The following is a 19821-nucleotide window of genomic DNA, read 5'->3' as shown; positions in this document are numbered from 1 at the left end:
TGGTGGTCTCTTTCATGTAATGATCACCTCATAAATAGTTCCTGAGTGCTCATAATATATAAAAACTGTGCTAAAATGTGCTTAGAAAAAAATGTCTTTCATGCAGGGACAAGAGCAGATGACAGACCTGGCTTGGGAACCAGCACTTTGTCTTCTGGGTGTGAATTTGTATAGGTTCTGTGAGGAGGATAGTAAGAACATCTCTAAGAGTAAGGATAAATGACATCGTTTATTTAGCATAGGATGGGATATGAATATTATGACTACTTATATTATCTAGTTTCTGTTCTTGAGAAGCTGGGGTGGAAGGATAGAAAATCATGTAAACAATTACAAAAAAGTACAGAAAAGTTCTATAAAGGAGGAGTGTTCAGATCAGATTAGAGCCCTAAAGGTGGGTGGGTAGCAGTATTAAGAACAAGCAAATGGTGGTTAAATTGAGGAGTTCTAATTAAAGCCAAGGTTCTAATTAAAGCCAAGCATAGATCCAATGTTTCATAAGTGTATTTTATCTTTAATACAAATGCGGTTTTTTTTTCATCTGCAGATTAAGAAAATAACATTCATCGAGTACATTTTATGTGCCGGGCACTGCAATATGATTTTCCCATATTCCTTTTTTTTTCAAAAATTTTTTTTAGTTGTAGATGGACACAATGTCTTTATTTTATTTATTTATTTTTATGTGGTGCTGAGGATCAAACCTGGTGCCTCATGCATGCTAGGCAAGCACTCTACCACTGAGCCACAACCCCAGCCCCAGGATTTTCCCATATTCTATGGATTATTTAATGCTTAAAACACCAAGGTGTTGACATTTCAGGTAGTTCTGATTAGAGCTTAGTGTTTTTCTGCATTTGAGTTGGAACAATTGTTACCAGGCAGAAGACCTGAGCCACCTGCCATCATCTACAGCTCCATGTAGCCCTCACATCAGTTTTGTGCCATGGCTATGTGCATTTGTATTTGTGTGACAATACAAGTCCCAGTGTTAAAAAGGTAACTTAATATGCTGAATTTTTAAAAGTCACAGTAATTTTTTTTTTATATTTAAGAAAGTAATAAAGGGGCTGGGGTTGTGGCTCAGTGGTTGAGTGCTTACCTCACATGTGTGAAGCACTGGGTTCAATTATCAGCACTGCATATAAATAAATGAATAAAATAAGGTCCATCAATAACTAAACACACACACACACATACACACACATATTAAAGAAAGCAATAAGGCATAGGTGTGATGTTCATTTTTCCATTGTTCCTAGCACTAATCTTTCTTCTGTGCACTTTGTGTCTAGAAACATTTTGAGGACACTTAACTCACTCTCTTTGCTTTCCAGAACAGAAAGCTAGCTTCTGCTTTTATTTCCCTCTCTCAGTTAAAGTTGGCAGTACCAGTGAGTAACCAATCCAGTTTTCTAAGGTAAAAATCTAGGGTTTTCACTCCAGTGAAAGTCTCTCCTCCGGAGCTCACGTTTTGCTTTCTCTCAGGGTCCCTGCTCTTGCCAGACCATCACAGTCTCTTCCCTGGTTGACAACAGTGATCATCCTCTGCTCCCCTTGATGCTAATATTCCCTCTCTCTGCCTTTCTGCCATCCACAACACTGTTCTGGTTACTCTTCTAAAACACAGGCAGGATATTCCTCTATTGGAAATTTGCACTGGCTCCCTAGTGCCCACAAGATGAAGGCTGAAGGCCTCAGCATGGTATCAGGGCTTTCAGTCTCTGGCCTCATCCTGCTTTTACTAGAGCCAGTCAGACAGCTGTTCTATCAACACCGAACCACTTGCCCATCCTATGACTTTGGATCTGATCTCCCAACCCTGCATACTTCTGAGAGTTCAACTTCAAATACACAATTCTTGTAGATGATAGGTATTATTTCCTCTTCTAACAAATTTTAAAAGCCTCACAGCTAAGAAATAATAGAAGACTAGAAAGGCATCTAAGTTTGGGTGCCTTGGCATTGATGGTCCCTTCATTTTGGGGAGTCAATGTCCCACCCCAGTCTAGCCTCATGAATGCCTGGGAGCACTATCTCTAGACAGTATATACACATCCAATGCTGGGTCTCACTGCCATGCCTGCTAGATAAAGTTTTGGTTTCTGTTGAAGAGGTGAATCAAATGGTGCATCAGCTGAATAATGTAAAGGCAGTATGCATATAGATAATCTGCTTTTCTTTAGAAGCAAGTTACTTTAAAGAGATTTTCAACACCTGAGTTTTCATGGATAATTCTGAATGTGCTTAATCAAATTTAATAGCTCTTGTTAACAAAAATAATCATGAATACGAAGTAAATTATTTTTATATAATATGTAAGTGAAATCATAAAACTGATTTTGGTAAAGATAATAAAAATTCTATTTCATGAATGTACACAAAGCCTTTATCAGATCTTCTTTAATTTATCTCTAAAGTACATTTGGAGCTTAAAAATAATGAAAGGAGAAATTTCAGTCATTAGTATTAGATGTACATCATCTCCTACATGGGTTGTTCTTAATACTAAAATTAGAAAATTTAAGAAAAATGAAAGTATAATGAATAATGCTTAGGATTAAAAATTTAAGGAAATTAGAAAATTTAAGGAAAAATGAAAGTATAATGAATAATGATTAGGATTAAATGTATTTTGTAGAATAATTTATCTTTGTTTCCAAATTTATGATTTATCTGGGATTTGAACCAGGCCCTTAGTTGCAGTAAAAATATGATATAATAAAGTGAGCAGACATCAGGGTAGAATTATTAGTGATTTTTAAAAATTAAATGTTTAGAAGAACTTCCTAACATATGTAGCATATGATTATTTTTAAAATTTTTAAAAATTATTTTTAGAGATTTTAACAGAATTTTTTTAGTTATAGATGGACATAATACCTTTATTTTATTTATTTGTTTTTATGTGGTGCTGAGGATTGAACCCAGTGCCTCACATATGCTAGACAAGTGTGCTAACACTGAGCTATAACCACAGCCCCTGCTTATACATTTTTTAAAAATACCTCAATATCAAGGATTGGATAAATGATTTTCTATTCTAAAAAGTCATCAGATGAAGCTGGGGTTGTGGCTCAACGGTAGAGCGTTCGCCCCTAGGTTTGATCCTCAGCACCACATATAAATAAATAAATAAAGGCATTGTGTCCAACTACAACTAAAATAAATAAGTAAATATTTTTTTAAAAAGTCATCAGATGAGCAAGGTGTGGTTGAGCAAGCCTTATAATCCCAGCTGCTCAGGAGGCTGAGGCTGGAAGATCATGAGTTCAAAACTCAGTGAGACTGATATAAAAAAGGGCTGATGATGTGGGCTCAGTGGTTGAGTACCCCTGAGTTCAATCCCCAGAACCAAAAAAAAGAAAGTTACAAAATGATTATTTTGGTTGTCTTCCTTTATTAAAGACCCAGTGTGAATACATGCTAGCAATCCTTCAGTTTGAAAGAGAGTACTTAAAAAATAGCAATTTGTTTCTTATTTAAAGTTTAAAAGGTAGGGCCAAACTCCAGTCCTATATAGACCTGGGGGAGTTCTCAGCAGGATCTGATTCCTACTAGATCTGATAATAACAGATCACTCACTCATGTTTATTTTAAGAACTCTGCCAACAAGTTGGGGTTCACAACATAAGTGTACTTAGATAAAGATATTGTAAGTAGAGTATGCAATGGCAAATACAGCACATTATGATAGAAATTCATTTTACGGTCTATGAATATAAAACAGCCAGTCAGATGGCTATCTCAGATATAATCCAACATCCTGGACTGCAACAACATTCAAGCTATGATATTAAAATAGCAAACCTTTGCAGAATGTTAACCTATCATTATACCAAGTAAATGACATGGCACTGCCACCTAATTAGCAGTGTAGCTTGCATCTATAAAATAGAATTAGCACTACTGCTTCTTTTTTTATTATTAGTTTGTGTTTCCAGAAAGGTATGACCTTATCTATATGCTTCTGTTCATTTATGCCCATCTACAAAGGATTTAATTATGTTCTTTTAGTTTTCTACACTGAGGAAATTGAAAACTGCCACTTCAAAATTAAAAATGTTAAAGAAATTAGTGAGCAGATTATTTACACCATCACCCTTCTTCTTTCAGAGATAAAGAATGGAAACATGTTTAAATAAATACAGCATGAATTTTTCAAAAAAGAAAATTCTAGGCAGGAAAATTACTACTGGTCTTCTTTTTCCTCTTTCTCACATGTATTCTCCAAGTTCCTCTAGTTGTCTTAGGCAGAACTATTTGAGGAGAAAGCATATTCATATTATAGAATCCCTGGGAGATATATCCGATACAGTCAGCAGCCAGAAAACATCAACTTACATCTGAGGAAGGTGATTCAAGAACAATGCCGAATCCCAGGACATGGCTGTCCTTGGTGGAGGTGAGCTCTGAGGCTTGGGGACCAGAGTGCTCCAAGGCCCCTGCTGCTGGCTTCTTCTCAATGTCTAACACACTGGGCTTCTGTTTCACAGTAACAGGTTCAACCGTCCTTGGGGGCACTTTTTTCTTTTTATTTCTCTTGCGTGACACAGCAGTTCGCTGGGAGCATATAAGGGAAATTGGGGGTTGTTGTCTGTTTTGAGTTCCAACTGTGAACAATAAACACAAATATGGTACGGGCACTGGTGTCTACCTGAGGAAAACTTACCCCCATCTATCTCTGTGATTTACAAACTGATACTGTAGTGAGGTCCTTCAAAGATGATACACACCCAAATAAGCCTCACTCTGGACCTCGAGGTTACCAAATATAGGCTGGGTGCACTTTAGAGCCCTGTGGGCAGAAAAACACCTAGAACAAAACCCTGTTCCAGAAGTAGACCATTGCAACATAATGGTACTGATGGCTTCAACAAAGTAAAGGATTAAGAGCTATGAGAAAACCTGCAATCTTCATAAATCATCTGACACTTAAAAATAAATAAGAATTTTGGAACTTAAATTCAGGTATAGATATCCATTCTTTCTGGTAAGCCCACTTCAGGAACACGCTGGCTGTCATTTGGAGTTAGGCTGATCAGTTGCCAACAATCTACAGGTGTCCAGACTGACAAGCTGGAACAATGATGATCATTTGGGCAAGACTGAAAAAAGGAAGGATTTGGTAATAGGGACCAGTAAGCCCGTGGGAAAAGCCTATTGGTCACTTGAGCAGGCCTGGGAACTCTTTCCTCATCAAATATTCTGGGCATATCAACTATCTCCACGGCACCATGTTATATGGTTTTAACTTAGGTCACCTCTCTACACCTCAGTTTTGCATAACTGAAAAGAGGAATAATATAGTTCTATATAAGTCGGGCAGGTTATTAAAATCCAGAAACAATTTGAGTTCCAAAAATGAAAAGCACTATATAAGGACTAAGTGATCATATTGGACAGAAACTTAAGGAAGCCAAGGTGGTTTTCACAGGTGCATTCTGAGAAGTAGTGACTGTTAGCTATTTAAAAACATTCTGATGGAAAGTGAAATAGAAAAATATGGCCTGAATTGCAAATCCTCATATATTAATATGGTTTCTTAAATATGACCACAGAATATGCCTGCTTTTTTTTTTGCAGAAAGAAACCTATTAATGAAAGCAAAGTAAAAACTGTGTTCATATGCAGATAGATATGGATCTTATCCTCTTACTTCTTTCCTATCAGTCTGAAAATAAAGAATATTTACACTTAATTCTGATGTTCTCATCTTCAGACTGGAAGACAAGTTATAAGTATTGGAAACAACTACTTAGAAAAGTAGTTTGACCACTTATGTAGTATTTAGTCTTACTGGTTCTCTACCTCAGCTGCATATTAGAATCACTGTGGAGTTTAAACATATTAGAATTACTGGGGAGTTTAATAAAAGCAAAAACAAAGATTGAAAATAACCGAAAAAAAAATATCCCAGTCCAAAAAACACCTCAGACTAAATGAACAGCCCAGTCTGGAGTGGGTCCTAGGCATGTTAATATATGTGTGTGTATACACACATATATATATATATATATATATATATATATACACACACACACACATGCATACATATATACATATATATGTATATTTTTTTAAATTGTTGATAGACCTTTATTTTATTTATTTATATACATTGCTGAAAATTGAACCCAATGCCTCACACATGCCAGGCAAGTGCGCTACCACTGAGCCCCAGCCCCAGCCCATGTTAATGTTTAAAGCTCCTCCAGTGGTTCTAACATGCAGCCAGAGTTGAAGACTTCTCTCTGTTCTGTGTTTATTCCGGGCTAGCTCTGGCCTGTCAAATAGACCCCCAAAGTGATGTTCAATCTCATCTATGCCACAACCCTAAGCCCCACTATTTCAGATTAAAAGAGAAAATGTTTTTGGTTTGCAGAACACAGAGGATGATATGAGTTTTCCTTCTCCTTTTGCAATTCTAGACAGAGCTCCCACTTCTGGCTTCTGGATCTTAACTTGATCTTACTCCTTGACTGTTCATTAAAATACAGGTGAAACTTTCAAAATATAATTTAAATCTAATTCTTACAGCCAATAAACCTTAAGTACGTCTACCCATACAACACAAATTTTAAAGTTTAAGAAAACTACAGGAGTGTAATTTATTCAGTTTATCCTCTGCACTATCAACAGCTTTGGAATTGTTTACCTTCCTAATCTGCAAAGGTTCAGAAAAGAAAACATGGTGACAAAGTGGCATTTACTTAATAGATTCTAGAAAGGCTTCAGTCAAGAATTTAAATGACTGCAATTTGTAGTCTGCCATTTCAGTAGTAAGGAGCTTAAGTAACAAAATAAATCATTATAATTTCATATATATATTTTATTAAGTGCTAACAGATTCTTCCTTTGAGAAAAGAATCTCAGTAATAATAAAGTAACCTTTCTTTCTGAAGCCCTACTTTAGAAGATGTTAACCTTTGCCAGGTTGATAAGACACAGATTATTGTCGTGGAGCAAGGTGAGTCAAATGCTTACTGACCTAAGCAAAATGCTTATTTTTGCCTTGGGATAAGACCAAATTCAGCATTAAAAAGATGTTGCTTTCACAAAGTCTCTAGCTCGCCTTACTCTAATGTATTTTAGATGGCTGATATGTCTAAGTATTAAGCTTTTTATATCTAAACCACATCAATTAATATTAGGGTTTTTACTAGAATTCACTCAATGGCACCAAGAACAGTTTCTGAGCCATAATGCTTCCAAACACTACTATGATGAAAGAGTAGGACACTAATCATAATGGGGCTGTGCTATTTTTCTGCTTTATTATAACTTTTATCAAGCCAGTAGTTTCCCCTAACAAAAGAGAAGACTTGATAAAATAGTTTATGTTTTTGTACATTTGACCAAAAAAATCTGATTTTCTTTGTTATGGTGATTTGAAAATAATCCACTAAATGAAGATCTTGACTTCCAGACTTCTATAAAATGCTTCATGGTATTTTTCTTTAAAAGCACTAATGAGAAACTCATGCTTGCATCATGCTTTATGAAGTTCATTTCATTTGCTATCTCCTGATATCAAAACGACCCTGTGAGTTAGAAATTAATACTCTATTTACAGATTGAGAACTGAGAAGCTCACAAGTCATACAGCTAGATAGGAGAAACTGGGTATCCAAGTCCCAATTACATATCTGCTGCTTTTCTGTTCTTCACCTTGTCCAATGGCGGTGAGAATAAACAAAAGGTGTCAAAAAATGAAGGGGACAGATGTGAGGTGTCTCTGAGCTTCTACATCCTGCAGGTGAGAGAGAAACGTCACAGGCAGAGTCTGTGGCTCAACACTTCTCAACTACTCACATCCTTGAACAGCTTCAATAGCAAAGACTGTACTTCCTAAAGGGCTCTTTCACGTAGTATGTTCCAGAATTTAATTAACTGACATTTGTCAAGTACCAGGAGATTGTAGGATGAAGTATATGGAGTAAATGTACATAAGCATATGAGTAGTATTAGGGACAATAAAAATTTTGATTTGCTAACAAAAAGAAAAAATAGAACTGTAGGAAAAAAAAGCATAAAAAATGGACACTTGAAAAGACACAAGGTGGGAAGGATTCTGTAACAAAAGAGCAATGAACATCCCAATTGAAGATGTCAGATGTACATTAACGAATGGACACGTTCAGAGGCCTGATCTTTGTACCTGCTTGAATTTGCATTAATTTCCTCATGGTCTTGAGTTCTTGGAGAATGGCCTGCAATGTTGACTGGCAGTTACATGTACAGCAGTTTGATCCAACTGACGAATTCACCATGGGAAGTTCTCCTAAGCATGAAAGAAAAGAATAGCATACTCCCAACAAACAAACAAACAAAATTATAAAGAGAAAGGATCTTGACAGGATTTTGAAACATATGCAATTATTTTGAAACTGTGCTTGAGGAAATATACCAAATAATTTTCACAACCTAAATTTTGGGTCTGAATTTATCTAATTACTGAGGGTTCTGTATTATGAGATGCTTACTGTGTCACAGGTGGCAGGGCCTGCATAAACACATGCACACAATGAGCTGCCACAGCAGGCCTCCCTACTGTCAGACCAGTTAGTCTCAGATAACAATACCCCAAAAGTCACTATAAACACACTCAGGCTACTTTGCACCAAAAACAAAAACAACAAACTAACAACAACAACAACAAAAAAACCAAACAAAAAACAAAAACCCCAAAAAACTAGCTCTGAGAATAGCCTTAAAAAACAACTGGTAGCTGTGTATGATATCAAAGTTCATATTGAGTGAAACTATTAAAAATAGTTTTAATAATAAGCATGTCATTTAAAAAGTGAAGAGTGCGAATACATAAAAAATTGTAGAATACTCACTGCTCGGGTATGCCAGGGGTGGGGAGGGTGGGCGAGCAGGGTAGAATAGGAAATCTTTTACCCATTTCCATTTCTTACAGTCTCTACACTATACTACTCTCTTGCTCTGTGTGTGTACATGTGCGTCTGTGTTCACGTGTGCTGGGAATTGAACTCAGGGTCTTGTGCCTGCTTGGAAAGCTCTTTACCACTGAGCAACACCCTAGTCTATTATTTTATTTGTTCTTTTTAGATATACATGATAGTAGAGTTATTTTGATATTTTGTACATACATGGCCCAGTCTCTTTTTCACTATTTAAATTTAATATAATATTTGCCTTAATAAGACTATCTTATTCTGTTTGCTTTATATATAAACAAATATAGGCTCCCTATTGACTTTGGGATAAAATGGCACACTTAGCAAAGAACTCTGACTTGCGTACCCTCCAAGATCAATGTTCACCCCGACAAAAGAAAGAAGTTTAAAAGACAGCTACCATTCAAGTTTTCTGAAAGGTGGGTGAGGTAAGTTCTAAGATTTTGTTCCAAAAGTATGTTTTATTATACATTAGATGTAATTTAAGTTATATAAAATGCATTGTTTGTGGATATTAAAAAGTTCACTGTTGCAAAACCATGAAATGCTAGAAGATAATGTTTGAAGTAGCTCAAAATTGTAGCAAACTGACATGTTACAACTTTAAATTTGCAAATAATTCCAGTGAAATACCAAAGTAGTAACAGATACATGCAGGTGATTCTTGAGCAATGCAGCAGGGTTTAGGGGAACTGACTACCCTGCAGTTGAAAATTCAGTTATAACATTTCCCTCCAACTTTTTGTTTTTTGGTATTGGGGATTGAACTCAGGGGCACTCAACCACTGAGCCATATCCCCAGCCCTATTTTGTGTTTTATTTAGAGATAGCATCTCACTGAGTTGCTTAGTGCCTTGCCTTTGCTGAGGCTGGATTTGAATTCGATCCTCCTGCCTCAGCCTCCTGAGCTGCTGGGATTATAGGCACATACCACCATGCCTGTCTCCCTCTAATTTTTTATTCCCCACAGTAGCAACAGGAGTCCGCTACAAAATTATGCCTAGTACAGTATGTATTAGTTAATTTTATGCAATTATGATTTAATACTGCATCTTTACATTTGTTTACATTTCTTTCAACTGTACATAAAGACGTGTAGTTTCATGCTCAGTGTTCATGTGTATCAGTTTTGATAAATTTTAATATTTTTATAATACATGTATGTTTATTTTATGGTAGCAAGTTATGAAATAAACTATTCCCTACATTTATTTTATGTATTCATTATGTATCTACCTTTACTAAATTGTTTTGCTATCTGCAGATTACAAAGTTTATCTGCAAGTTTTCTCATATTGTTACAAATCTCAAAAAAATAAAAAAGTCCTCCTATAAGTGGACCTGCACAGTTCACACCCATGTTATTCAAGGGTCAAATGTATAAAGCATTATTAATGAAAGTATTAAAACAATAAGCACAAAAAGATCTATTTTCAAGCTTACAGGGAAAAATTTATATTTGTAAATTTTATTAACAGTAATAACAATTCCCCAAACAAATCCACCATCCTTATTGTGATTAGAAAGCAGAATTCTTGTTGCCCCAAGGTTACCTATGTAAGGCTCACCAATTTCATATATACCAAAGGACATTTTATTTCTCTTATTATCTCTTCCACAGCAGTAGTTAGTTGAAAGGGCTTTACAGAATATTCCTAGGCACTATTCTAAATACTATTTTTTTCAGGGGAATAGAACAAAACCAACCCTTCTCAGTTTATTATACATAATTTTCTAATTTTAGAGGGAGACTTTTTATTTGCTTGGAGGAGTCTTTAACGAGCCACCTACCTCACACCCACATGTGAACCTGACATTGGCTTATGTAATAGTGAGAGGGAGAAAAGACACCATGCATCTCTGGGGTCCCTCACTGCCTTGTCAGTGTCTGAGGATGGTTTTCCATGTCCCTGAACTGAGTATTGAGAATTGTGTTTAAAAAAAAAAAATTCAGAACAGTTCTTTTTTTCTTGACGGATATCATGGAATGAAAATAATAGAAGAAAATGCTTAATTTTTTGAGGAAATAGAAAATACCTTTTATCTATGTAAAAACTATATATCTATACAAAACTTATAAACAAATAATATCCAATGTCACTGGATGAAAAATTTATATGAACAAGAAAAGCATAAATTTTTTCCTTAAGCTTAAAAAAATTGTTTTTTTTCCCCTTAACAATCAGGGATTTTTAAATTAAGGAAATTTTACTTTAAAGGAATACTTTTCAGTGCTAATGAAGCAAGTTATAAAATATAGGTTCTATGATTCAGCACTGGAGTGGAGTTAGCGGGGAAGTCACACAAGAGGCTAAAAGTTCTCAGTCTCCCTCTCATTATTTCTCACAATAAAGCAACATGAAGAAAGAAGCAAAAAGCTACATTAATAATACAACAGATGACCAGGAAGTTTCTTATAGTGATAAAGTGGAGCTTTTGTAGCAATAACAACTGTTTGTCAAGAGATGATCACTTTTTCTTTCTTTTTTAGTTGTAGATGGACACAATACCTTTATTTTTATGTGGTGCTGAGGATCGAACTCAGTGCCTTCCACATACGAGGTTAGCACTCTACTATTAAGATACGACCCCAGCCCCACTTTAACTTCTTAAGGGGCTGAAACTACTACTAGGGAATCTTCATGTCTAACACAGCACCTCTGTCTTCCCTGATTCTCAGTTCTGAGTTTTTTTAATATACTTTTTTCTTTACGTCTTCCCTGTCTTTTAAAATAAATCAGTGAAGGTGGTTAACTAAGGTGGGGTTTAATAAATTGATCTCAGAAAACTGACTGAATATTTAGAGATAAAACAAGCCAGGATAAACCCCACAAGTGAACTCTGAATGATTGATGGCAACCATACCGTTGGAGTTTGTAGTGGTGTGGGGCTGACTCTGGAAGGTTCTAGAACGGGTGCCATACTGCCCTGAGAACTGCCCGCTTTGAGGTGATAGCTCATTCCACACACCACGTGAAGAAGAATGGAGGCTCTGTGGGGCCTCAGCAGAGGAGTTCAAACGCTGAGGCCAGATTAAATCCAAATCCTGGGGCTCTTCTTTTAATTTTTCTCCTTCTTTGCCAACACGCTGATATATCCTTCCAGTGCTGTCATTCAGTAATCTTCTCATCCCTGTAATTTGTTTTTTAATTTCCATGCTTTCATCTCCTAATAGAAACAGAGCCAAAGTTAGCACTGTAAATTAATAAATAAAAATAGACTAAAAAACCCCCTTATTTGGAAATGGATTCCATAAACTTAGTAATTCATAAAAAAGTTAAAGGCAGGAGAGAAACAATAAGAGAGGTAAATAGGGAGCCTACATCCTGGGAACAAATTTTTACTCTTCACACTTCAGATAGAGCCCTAATAATCAGAGTATATAAAGAACTCAAAAAATTAAACAATAAGAAAACAAATAACTCAATCAACAAATGGGACAAGGACCTGAACAGACACTTCACAGAGAAGGACATACAATCAATCAACAAGTACATGAAAAAAAATGCTCACCATCTCTAGCAGTCAGAGAAATGCAAATCAAAACCACCCTAAGATACCATCTCACTCCAGTAAGAATGGAAGCATTATGAAGTCAAACAACAACAAGTGCTGGCGAGGATGTGGGGAAAAAGGCACACTTATACATTGCTGGTGGGACTGCAAATTGGTGCAGCCAATCTGGAAAGCAGTATGGAGATTCTTTGGAAAGCTGGGAATGGAACCACCATTCAACCCAGCTATTCCCCTTCTCAAACTATCCCCAAAGACCTAAAAAGAGCACACTATAGGGATACAGCTACATGAATGTTCATAGCAGCACAATTCACAATAGCTAGACTGTGGAACCAACCTAGAAGCCCTTCAATAAATGAATGGATTAAAAAATGTGGCATTTATACATAATGGAACAGTACTCAGCTCTAAAAAATAACAAAATCATGGCATTTGCAGGGAAATGGGTGGTATTAGAGCAGATTATGCTAAGTGAAGCTAGACAATCCCTAAAAATCAAATGCCGAATGTCTTCTTTGATATAAGGAGGGCTACTCAAAATAGAGCAGGGAGGAAGGGAATGGGAAAGAGAAGGGGAATTGCATGGAAATGGAAGGAGACCCTCATTGTTACACAAAATTACATGTAAGAGAAGGTGAGGGGAAAGGAGGAAAAACAAGAGAGAGAAATGGATTACAGTAGATGGGGTAGAGAGAGAAGATGGGAGGGGAGGAGAGGGGAGGGGGATAGGAAGGGGATAGGAAAGGCAGCAGAATACAACAGAAACTAGCATGGCAGTATGTAAAACTTGGATGGGTAACCAATGTGATCCTGCAATCTGTACACGTGGTAAAAATGGGAGTTCATAACCCACTTGAATCAAATGTATGAAATATGATATGTCAAGAGTTATGTAATGTTTTGAGCAACCAATAAAAAAAAGTTAAAGGCAGGAAATCTGGCTGTAGTCTAAAGACACTGATCATAGTTCTGATGAATCTCATTTTAATCCCTTTCTGGACAAGTACTCTTATGAAAAAAAGGTTTCCTTAGTGAGCATCACTGGGGACAAACTTTCAAATCCCTCTTTGGAAGCATTTTCTGAATGACAGTGTCAGGTCATAAGTAAGCTGACTGAAACAGAAGACCAAGGACAGGACTAGAAGGTTAGAGTCCTAGCTTCAGCCACAACCATCCACATGCTCCTATGTTAACCTCAGGAGGCAGGTGCCAAAACAAAGAAGAATGCATGCTATTCACTGGGATGCAACTTTTTGACAATGGGCTGCAGAGCACACCATAAGTGCTACTGTCCAGCAGATGTCCTTCAGGATGACACATTGTTGGTGGAGACATCACTTTCAGAGAGGATAACAGGAGACAGAGATGTAGTGAGTATCAGCATGACAAGCAAGGAGACTGTCTTCTAGTACCTTCACTCTCATCACACCAGTCAGAGGATGTCCCAGGAATCCCTGACCACTCCAGGTAATTGGCTATAGGAACACCAAAAGGGTGAAAGTCAAGCCTCCTTGCTCTGCCCAAATACAACTACCACCTCCACTTCAGTGCTAACACTGTAATTTCATGTAAAAGGTAACAGACTAAACGACACTTCACCTACATTTACTTCTTTTTTAAATTATTATAAAACAAACCTAATATAAAATTTATCATCTGAATCATTTTTAGTAGAGTTAAGGGTATTTACACTGTGATACAACCAATCTCCAGATTTTTCTTTCCATTTACTTACAAAATTTTTTTCCCTTAGTCATTTTTTTCTTTAAGGTCTCTATACTGGACGTAAAGAGGATTATAAAATCATATGGATATAAAATTTTCTACCAATATTATTATCAGAAGATACTGTTACCTGTTAGGAGTTATTTTAAATACTAACCCAGGGTCTTGCTCATGCTAGACAAGTGCTCTACCACTGAGCTACATCTTGGCTCTGTATTATCTTCTTAAACTTTGCAAAAAGCCAGTATCCTTGCAGAAATTAAGAAAAAGTTTTCATCTGACTTGAGAATTAAAGTCTTATGCTGATACATATACACATTCATACAATCATTTTATTAAATGTTTAAAATTTAAATCTACAGAAAAAGGTCAAAAGAAAGTGTCTATTAGGAAAAAACAGCTCTTGCAAGTAAACATATAACGTAATGATATTTGAATGCACTTAGCTTCATATAAACTAGATTTCTCTTCAGAACTGGTAGTTGAATAACCTAGGTATTTGCATTATCTAGTTGTATATTTATTAATGTATGTATTATATTATTGGATACTATATAAGGAACTTTTACACCCTATTTTGAAATAAATATCTTCATTTTTTTTTTGGGGCATGCTGGTGATCAAACCCAGGAACTTGCTCATGCTAACCACACCCTCTGCCATTAAGCTACATCCTCAACCCCTTCAATTTTTAAAAATGGTAATGAAAATCCTAATTCTTCTTTAATATTGAACAGTGATGAATAAAGAAAAAACATGGATTCCTAAACTTGCAAAAATGTAGCAAGGTGGAAGAGTTCCTAAGGGAATTCTGGAACAAGTCTATAGGTAAATGTGGTGGTAATTTCAGCATCAAAACATATACTTTCCTGGTTAGTTAACAGAACAATATGGGCAAGAGGAAGCATATTTCCTGTGTGGTTTCCACCCTCAACTCTTGGTTAGGTTGGTCACAATGTAGGGAAGGGGATGTATAGGCTGATCTTTAGGGGTACAAGCTAGTGGGTGGCTGGCTGCCTTTCCTCTCCTTTTTCTTGAGGCTCCCTGTAAGGACACAGGTTCTTGAGCCAGTGTCAGCTTACTTCTGCACACTGATCCTATACATCACAGGAAAAGGGTTGTATATCTTGTCCAAGGTTCCACATATGCTCTGAGGATAGAATTCTATGATAAAGTTCTACCATTATGAAAAAGAGAAGTCATAAGAATTGTGAAACCTAAGTTTAGTTTTGGAGTTCTAAAACTTAAGCCCATGAAAATTACAAGACTGAAAATACAACCTGAGTTTTGCATAACTTTTATATTTTCATGTTGACAACCAAACTCTGAAGCTGCAGGTAGAGATGAGGAAATAAGGCAACAGACATAAAGAAAGAGTCTAGGGTAGGTGGGCTGCTCCTCCAGTGTTCAGAAACATGTCTTCTAAAGGCAAAACATAAAAGAAGTCATGACCTGTGGGGACCAAGCAGAGCTGTGAAAGAAGATGGCAGAAGACTAGAAGCAAGGATGATTGATGTCACAGGAAAGAGCCCAAGGTCTGTCTTGCTGTGAGACATTTGAAAGGAAAGAAAATAGTAAACTATAATAGTTGACTATGTCTCTTCTGAAAGGAAAGCCAAGAGATCATGGAGAAGGCTGAAAAAGGGTTGGTTGGCGCAAATTTCTTAAAGGAGACAGGCTGGGCTTCCCTAGAGGACAACTGGGCATTCGAGAATGGTCTTTGGGCCTAATGGAATCATATTTCCTTTAGCCAAGGAAGGAGGGAGGCACTGAGGCCATCACCCCTGAAGATATCACCTGAATAGAGGAAGTCCTGCAACTCAGGCCCCTATGCAGGGTCTGGTGGGCTTTTTCAGAGAGAACGAAAGAGGTAGTTACTTCGAACATTTGGGAAAGAGAGGGCAGACGGTTAGAAATGTGACCCAAAGACTAAAGTAGTTCCCTACTGAGTCAGCTGAGTCAGCCTACTAAACTGGGGGCAGTGGGTGCTCAAAGCAGACAGACAGGCTGAGGCACAGAATTTCAGAAAACAGATGTTAGTTGGTACAATGGGAAGGCTGGGCAGGTATTCTGAGACCTGGACTTACTTCTCAACTGTACTGACTTGCCACTAGCTATGAGATAAGACATTCAGTATTCTCAGACTTCAATTTCCCGAATCATAAAGAGAAGGTTTGAACCAGACTCATGCTACACATAACCCAAGGGGTATGCAGAAGTAGCTAGGAGGGCTACAGGTTTCCACGTTTTCAACATGTAAATGGAGCATTTAATGCCTCTAAAAGACACATATGTCCTCAGAAAAAGGGTTACTCTAACAGTGAAGGCCATGCTCTTTGATTTTCAAAAAACGGCAGAAAGCATACAAGACAGATCTGAAGTATTAGTTTACTTCTCTTTGTCTTCCCAGTTTTAATTAGTCACTCTCTTCTCTCCATATAGATATCTGGAGAAAAAAAAAACTCTTGCGAGTGAGGAGCTGTCTAGAGCAATAGAAGTCTAGAGGGAACCCTGTTCACTTTTCCTAATTTCTTTCCAAGCCTATCTATGTATTCACTTACAGGCAACTCTAGGCAAAATATGTTTAGCAAAAGCAAAAAAAAAACAAACAAACAAAAAAAACCTTGCTCTAACAGAACTGTGCCATGTTGCTACATTATTGGTAAAACAAACTTAACTGAATTTAAAGATAATTTAGTGGTAGATGCATACAATACCTTTATTTTTAAATTATTTCTACGTGGTGCTGAAGGTTGAACCCACTGCCTCACACATGCTAGGCAAGTGCTTTAACACTGAGGCACAACCCCAATCCCTTAATTCTTAAGGGAGTTTAGTGATCATACTCTATGGACTGGTCTAGAAAAGAGTGGACGCTGGATTCTACTTGTCACTGAATTTCAATACCATATTTCCCTTTAAACAGAATTTCTATGGGGGGCTGGGGATGTGGCTCAAGTGGTAGCGCACTCGCCTGGCATGCGTGCAGCCCAGGTTCGATCCTCAGCACCACATACCAACAAAGATGTTGTGCCCGCTGAGAACTAAAAAATAAATACTAAAAATTCTCTCTCTCTCTCTCCCTCTCCTCTAAAAAAAAAAAAAAAGAATTTCAATGATACACAGTTTTGCATCATGTGATAAGTATTATGGAATGATACAGTATTCCTTCATTTGGCCACGAAAGAAGGATACACTACTAGGGACCTGACTATTCATAGCCCAAGTGATGAAAGAATTAGGTGGTAACACACAACATACAGAATGTGGTTGTAAATAAACATTGTACATCTGTCTATGTGTGCTTTCTTGTTATGAAGACACATGAATAACAGTCACTGTTTCTTTGCCCTACAAATAAGTAATATGAAAGAAATAAATGGCTTATCAAAAACAAAATGAAGTCAATAGAATAAGTGCAACACTAAGGCAGTAAACAAAAAATATATTAACAGGAAAGAGTGAAAAGGTACCAGAAATAAATTTTTAAACAAACATTCACTGAGCACCTCCCAGATCCCAGGGATATGAAGATCATCAGGTACAAAGTGAAAGGTACTCTCCTCCAAATCTCCCAACATCTTTTACCCCAATCCCTTTATACTGATCTGCTGCTCTGAAAAATGAACCTTATTTTCCCCATCCTATTGACCCTTATTTCTTTTAACCATATGCCTGGAAACTCTAGTTAGCAGATTGCCCTAATATCTGCACATACTTTCTGCTTCCTTCCTTGAGTTAAAACATGACTTCCCAAAGGATGCTGTTTTCCCTGCAGCTCCCTTGCATGAGTGTTATGCAGCATAATCAGATACATCCTTTACAAAAACAATTCTGGCAAAAACTGGTGTGGGGACAGAAATCCAGTAGAATATTATTGCTAAAGTCTACATGGCAATAGTAATCTTTATCAGGATTTGTGTGGGGAGCAGGAGTAGAGAGAGAAGATGGAAAGAAGACTCTGAAGGAGTTTAATCAAATGGGCATGGTGATTAGCTAGTGGGGACAGGTAGATGGGGGTGGAGTGCTGTGGTGAGGAAGAAAAATCAATGAAAGATAATTCCAAGCTTTCCAGCTCAGGTGACTGAATGAATACTAGAGCCATCAGAGAAATAGAAAACAGAAGGTTGCAGAAAAGTGGGGATATAATGAGCCTCATTTTTGTGTGTGTGTGGACTGAATCTAGAATCTCAGCACATGCTAAGCACACACTCTACCACTGAGCTGCACCCCAACCCCATGAGTTTTGTGTTGATAAAGAAAACCTAGATAATAATTAGGCACTTGGAAATACAACTATGGAGTACATAGTTGACCATGTAGCAGTATTCCCTTAATTGGCTCGCCCCTCTGGACTGAGTAAGCCTCTGAGAGTCACTAACAATTCCAGGAATTGGAGGACGCCTCCCAGGGTGCTATTAGATCCTTTATTAATCTAGCATGCAGAGGGCTAAAAACATGCATTTAAATATTAAAGGATGTATGCCTTCATTTGTTTCCAAGCTGGCAAGGTGAGTCAAATGTATATATCTGGAACTCCTAATCCCTGAGGCAAGTTATAAGCACCACTCCTCATTCTGACTGACCCAACATCAAGCACTACCCTGGGGTATCATGCTGGGGGTCTTATCTTAGCAGAATAAACTGGTGGAATTTTAAAGAAGTGGGGTACAAGCCCTGCTTTACACTCAGTATTTGTCAGATTTTTATTGCACCATGTCCAGTTTTGTCCTATTTTAAAGATGCCATGGAGAAACTTGAGGAGATAATGAAAAATCCAACAAAAGTGCTTAAAGGAACATGGTAAAGTTAAAGAAGTTGAGTTGTTTTACTAAGAAATAAATGGCTATTGAGTGACTTAATTATCTTCAAATATACTATAGGGTATTATGAGTAAGACATTGTTCTTTACCAATAAGGAAAAAGGAGATTGAAAATGTAGCTTCCAGCTGGAGGGTAGGCAACAGATGTCCGTAAGAGCTTCTCATCCAGTTCATAAAAGCTAGCATCAGAGTGCATAAGTGTCTGCACAAGAGGTTACAATAAGAATGTATTTCTGTTGGTGATGATGAAAATGTTCTGGAACTAGAGACTGGTGGTTGCACAATGCTGTGAGTATAGTTTTCAAAAGAATGCATTACAACTCCTTGCGTTTATCAGGTAATGGCATGTTAGCATAAACAGAAAGAAGTTGAGTTATCAGTGGGAAATAATAAGAGGAACAGGATTATGCTACATGGTCTACAATATTTCCTCTCAAAAATCAGCAGAGGCTGGCCATGTTTTAGGAAAGATTAAGCTATAGCTTGTTAAATGCTAGCAATGAGGAAAGGACAAGAGAAAGGAGACAGGGTCCTTCATGCCCAGGTACAGCTTTCTTCATCACAAATCTGAACGAGTTAGAAGAAAAGGAATGTGAAGTAGACTCTGTACTAAGGGAGGACCTGAGGTTGACACATCATTCCAGACCTATGCCAATGTTATTAAGGTCCCATCTGGCAGCCTTCAGTGATAGCGGCCATGTTTACAAGGAACATGCAAGACTGGGATTCTAACTCAGCAAAAAAATGGTCTGAAAAGCAGTAGACAATGGAACAGATCAACAGTTTTCCAAGTGAATCCTTTTTTTCAAATGCAATCTTAGTGAAACTTC

At 37.1% G+C, this 19821-nt stretch overlaps 1 protein-coding gene across 23 annotated transcripts in view; it reads right to left on the bottom strand.

Annotated features, from left to right (window-relative positions):
* The window catches only part of Bend7 (BEN domain containing 7), a 141478-nt gene that overhangs the window by 101779 nt on the left and 19878 nt on the right, over positions 1-19821 (bottom strand). For 16 of the 23 annotated variants that reach the window (XR_013426741.1, XR_013426742.1, XR_013426739.1 and 13 more), the window contains exons 3-6: positions 13856-13918; positions 11793-12095; positions 8162-8284; positions 4345-4613 (exon numbers count right to left, since the gene is read on the bottom strand). Coding sequence is in view for 16 of the 23 variants with exons in the window: in XM_078023498.1 (XP_077879624.1) it covers positions 4345-4613; positions 8162-8284; positions 11793-12095; positions 13856-13918 (758 nt within the window). In the remaining 7 variants the exon portion in view is untranslated. The remainder of the gene's footprint in view (positions 1-4344; positions 4614-8161; positions 8285-11792; positions 12096-13855; positions 13919-19821) is intronic. The other 7 variants (XM_078023509.1, XM_078023506.1, XM_078023507.1 and 4 more) reach the window with 1 other exon arrangement.

The sequence above is a fragment of the Ictidomys tridecemlineatus genome, chromosome 10, assembly GCF_052094955.1.
Source record: "Ictidomys tridecemlineatus isolate mIctTri1 chromosome 10, mIctTri1.hap1, whole genome shotgun sequence".
NCBI lineage: Eukaryota > Metazoa > Chordata > Mammalia > Rodentia > Sciuridae > Ictidomys > Ictidomys tridecemlineatus.
Note: the sequence above shows the minus strand (reverse complement) of the source record. Positions and strands in the feature narration are given on the sequence as shown.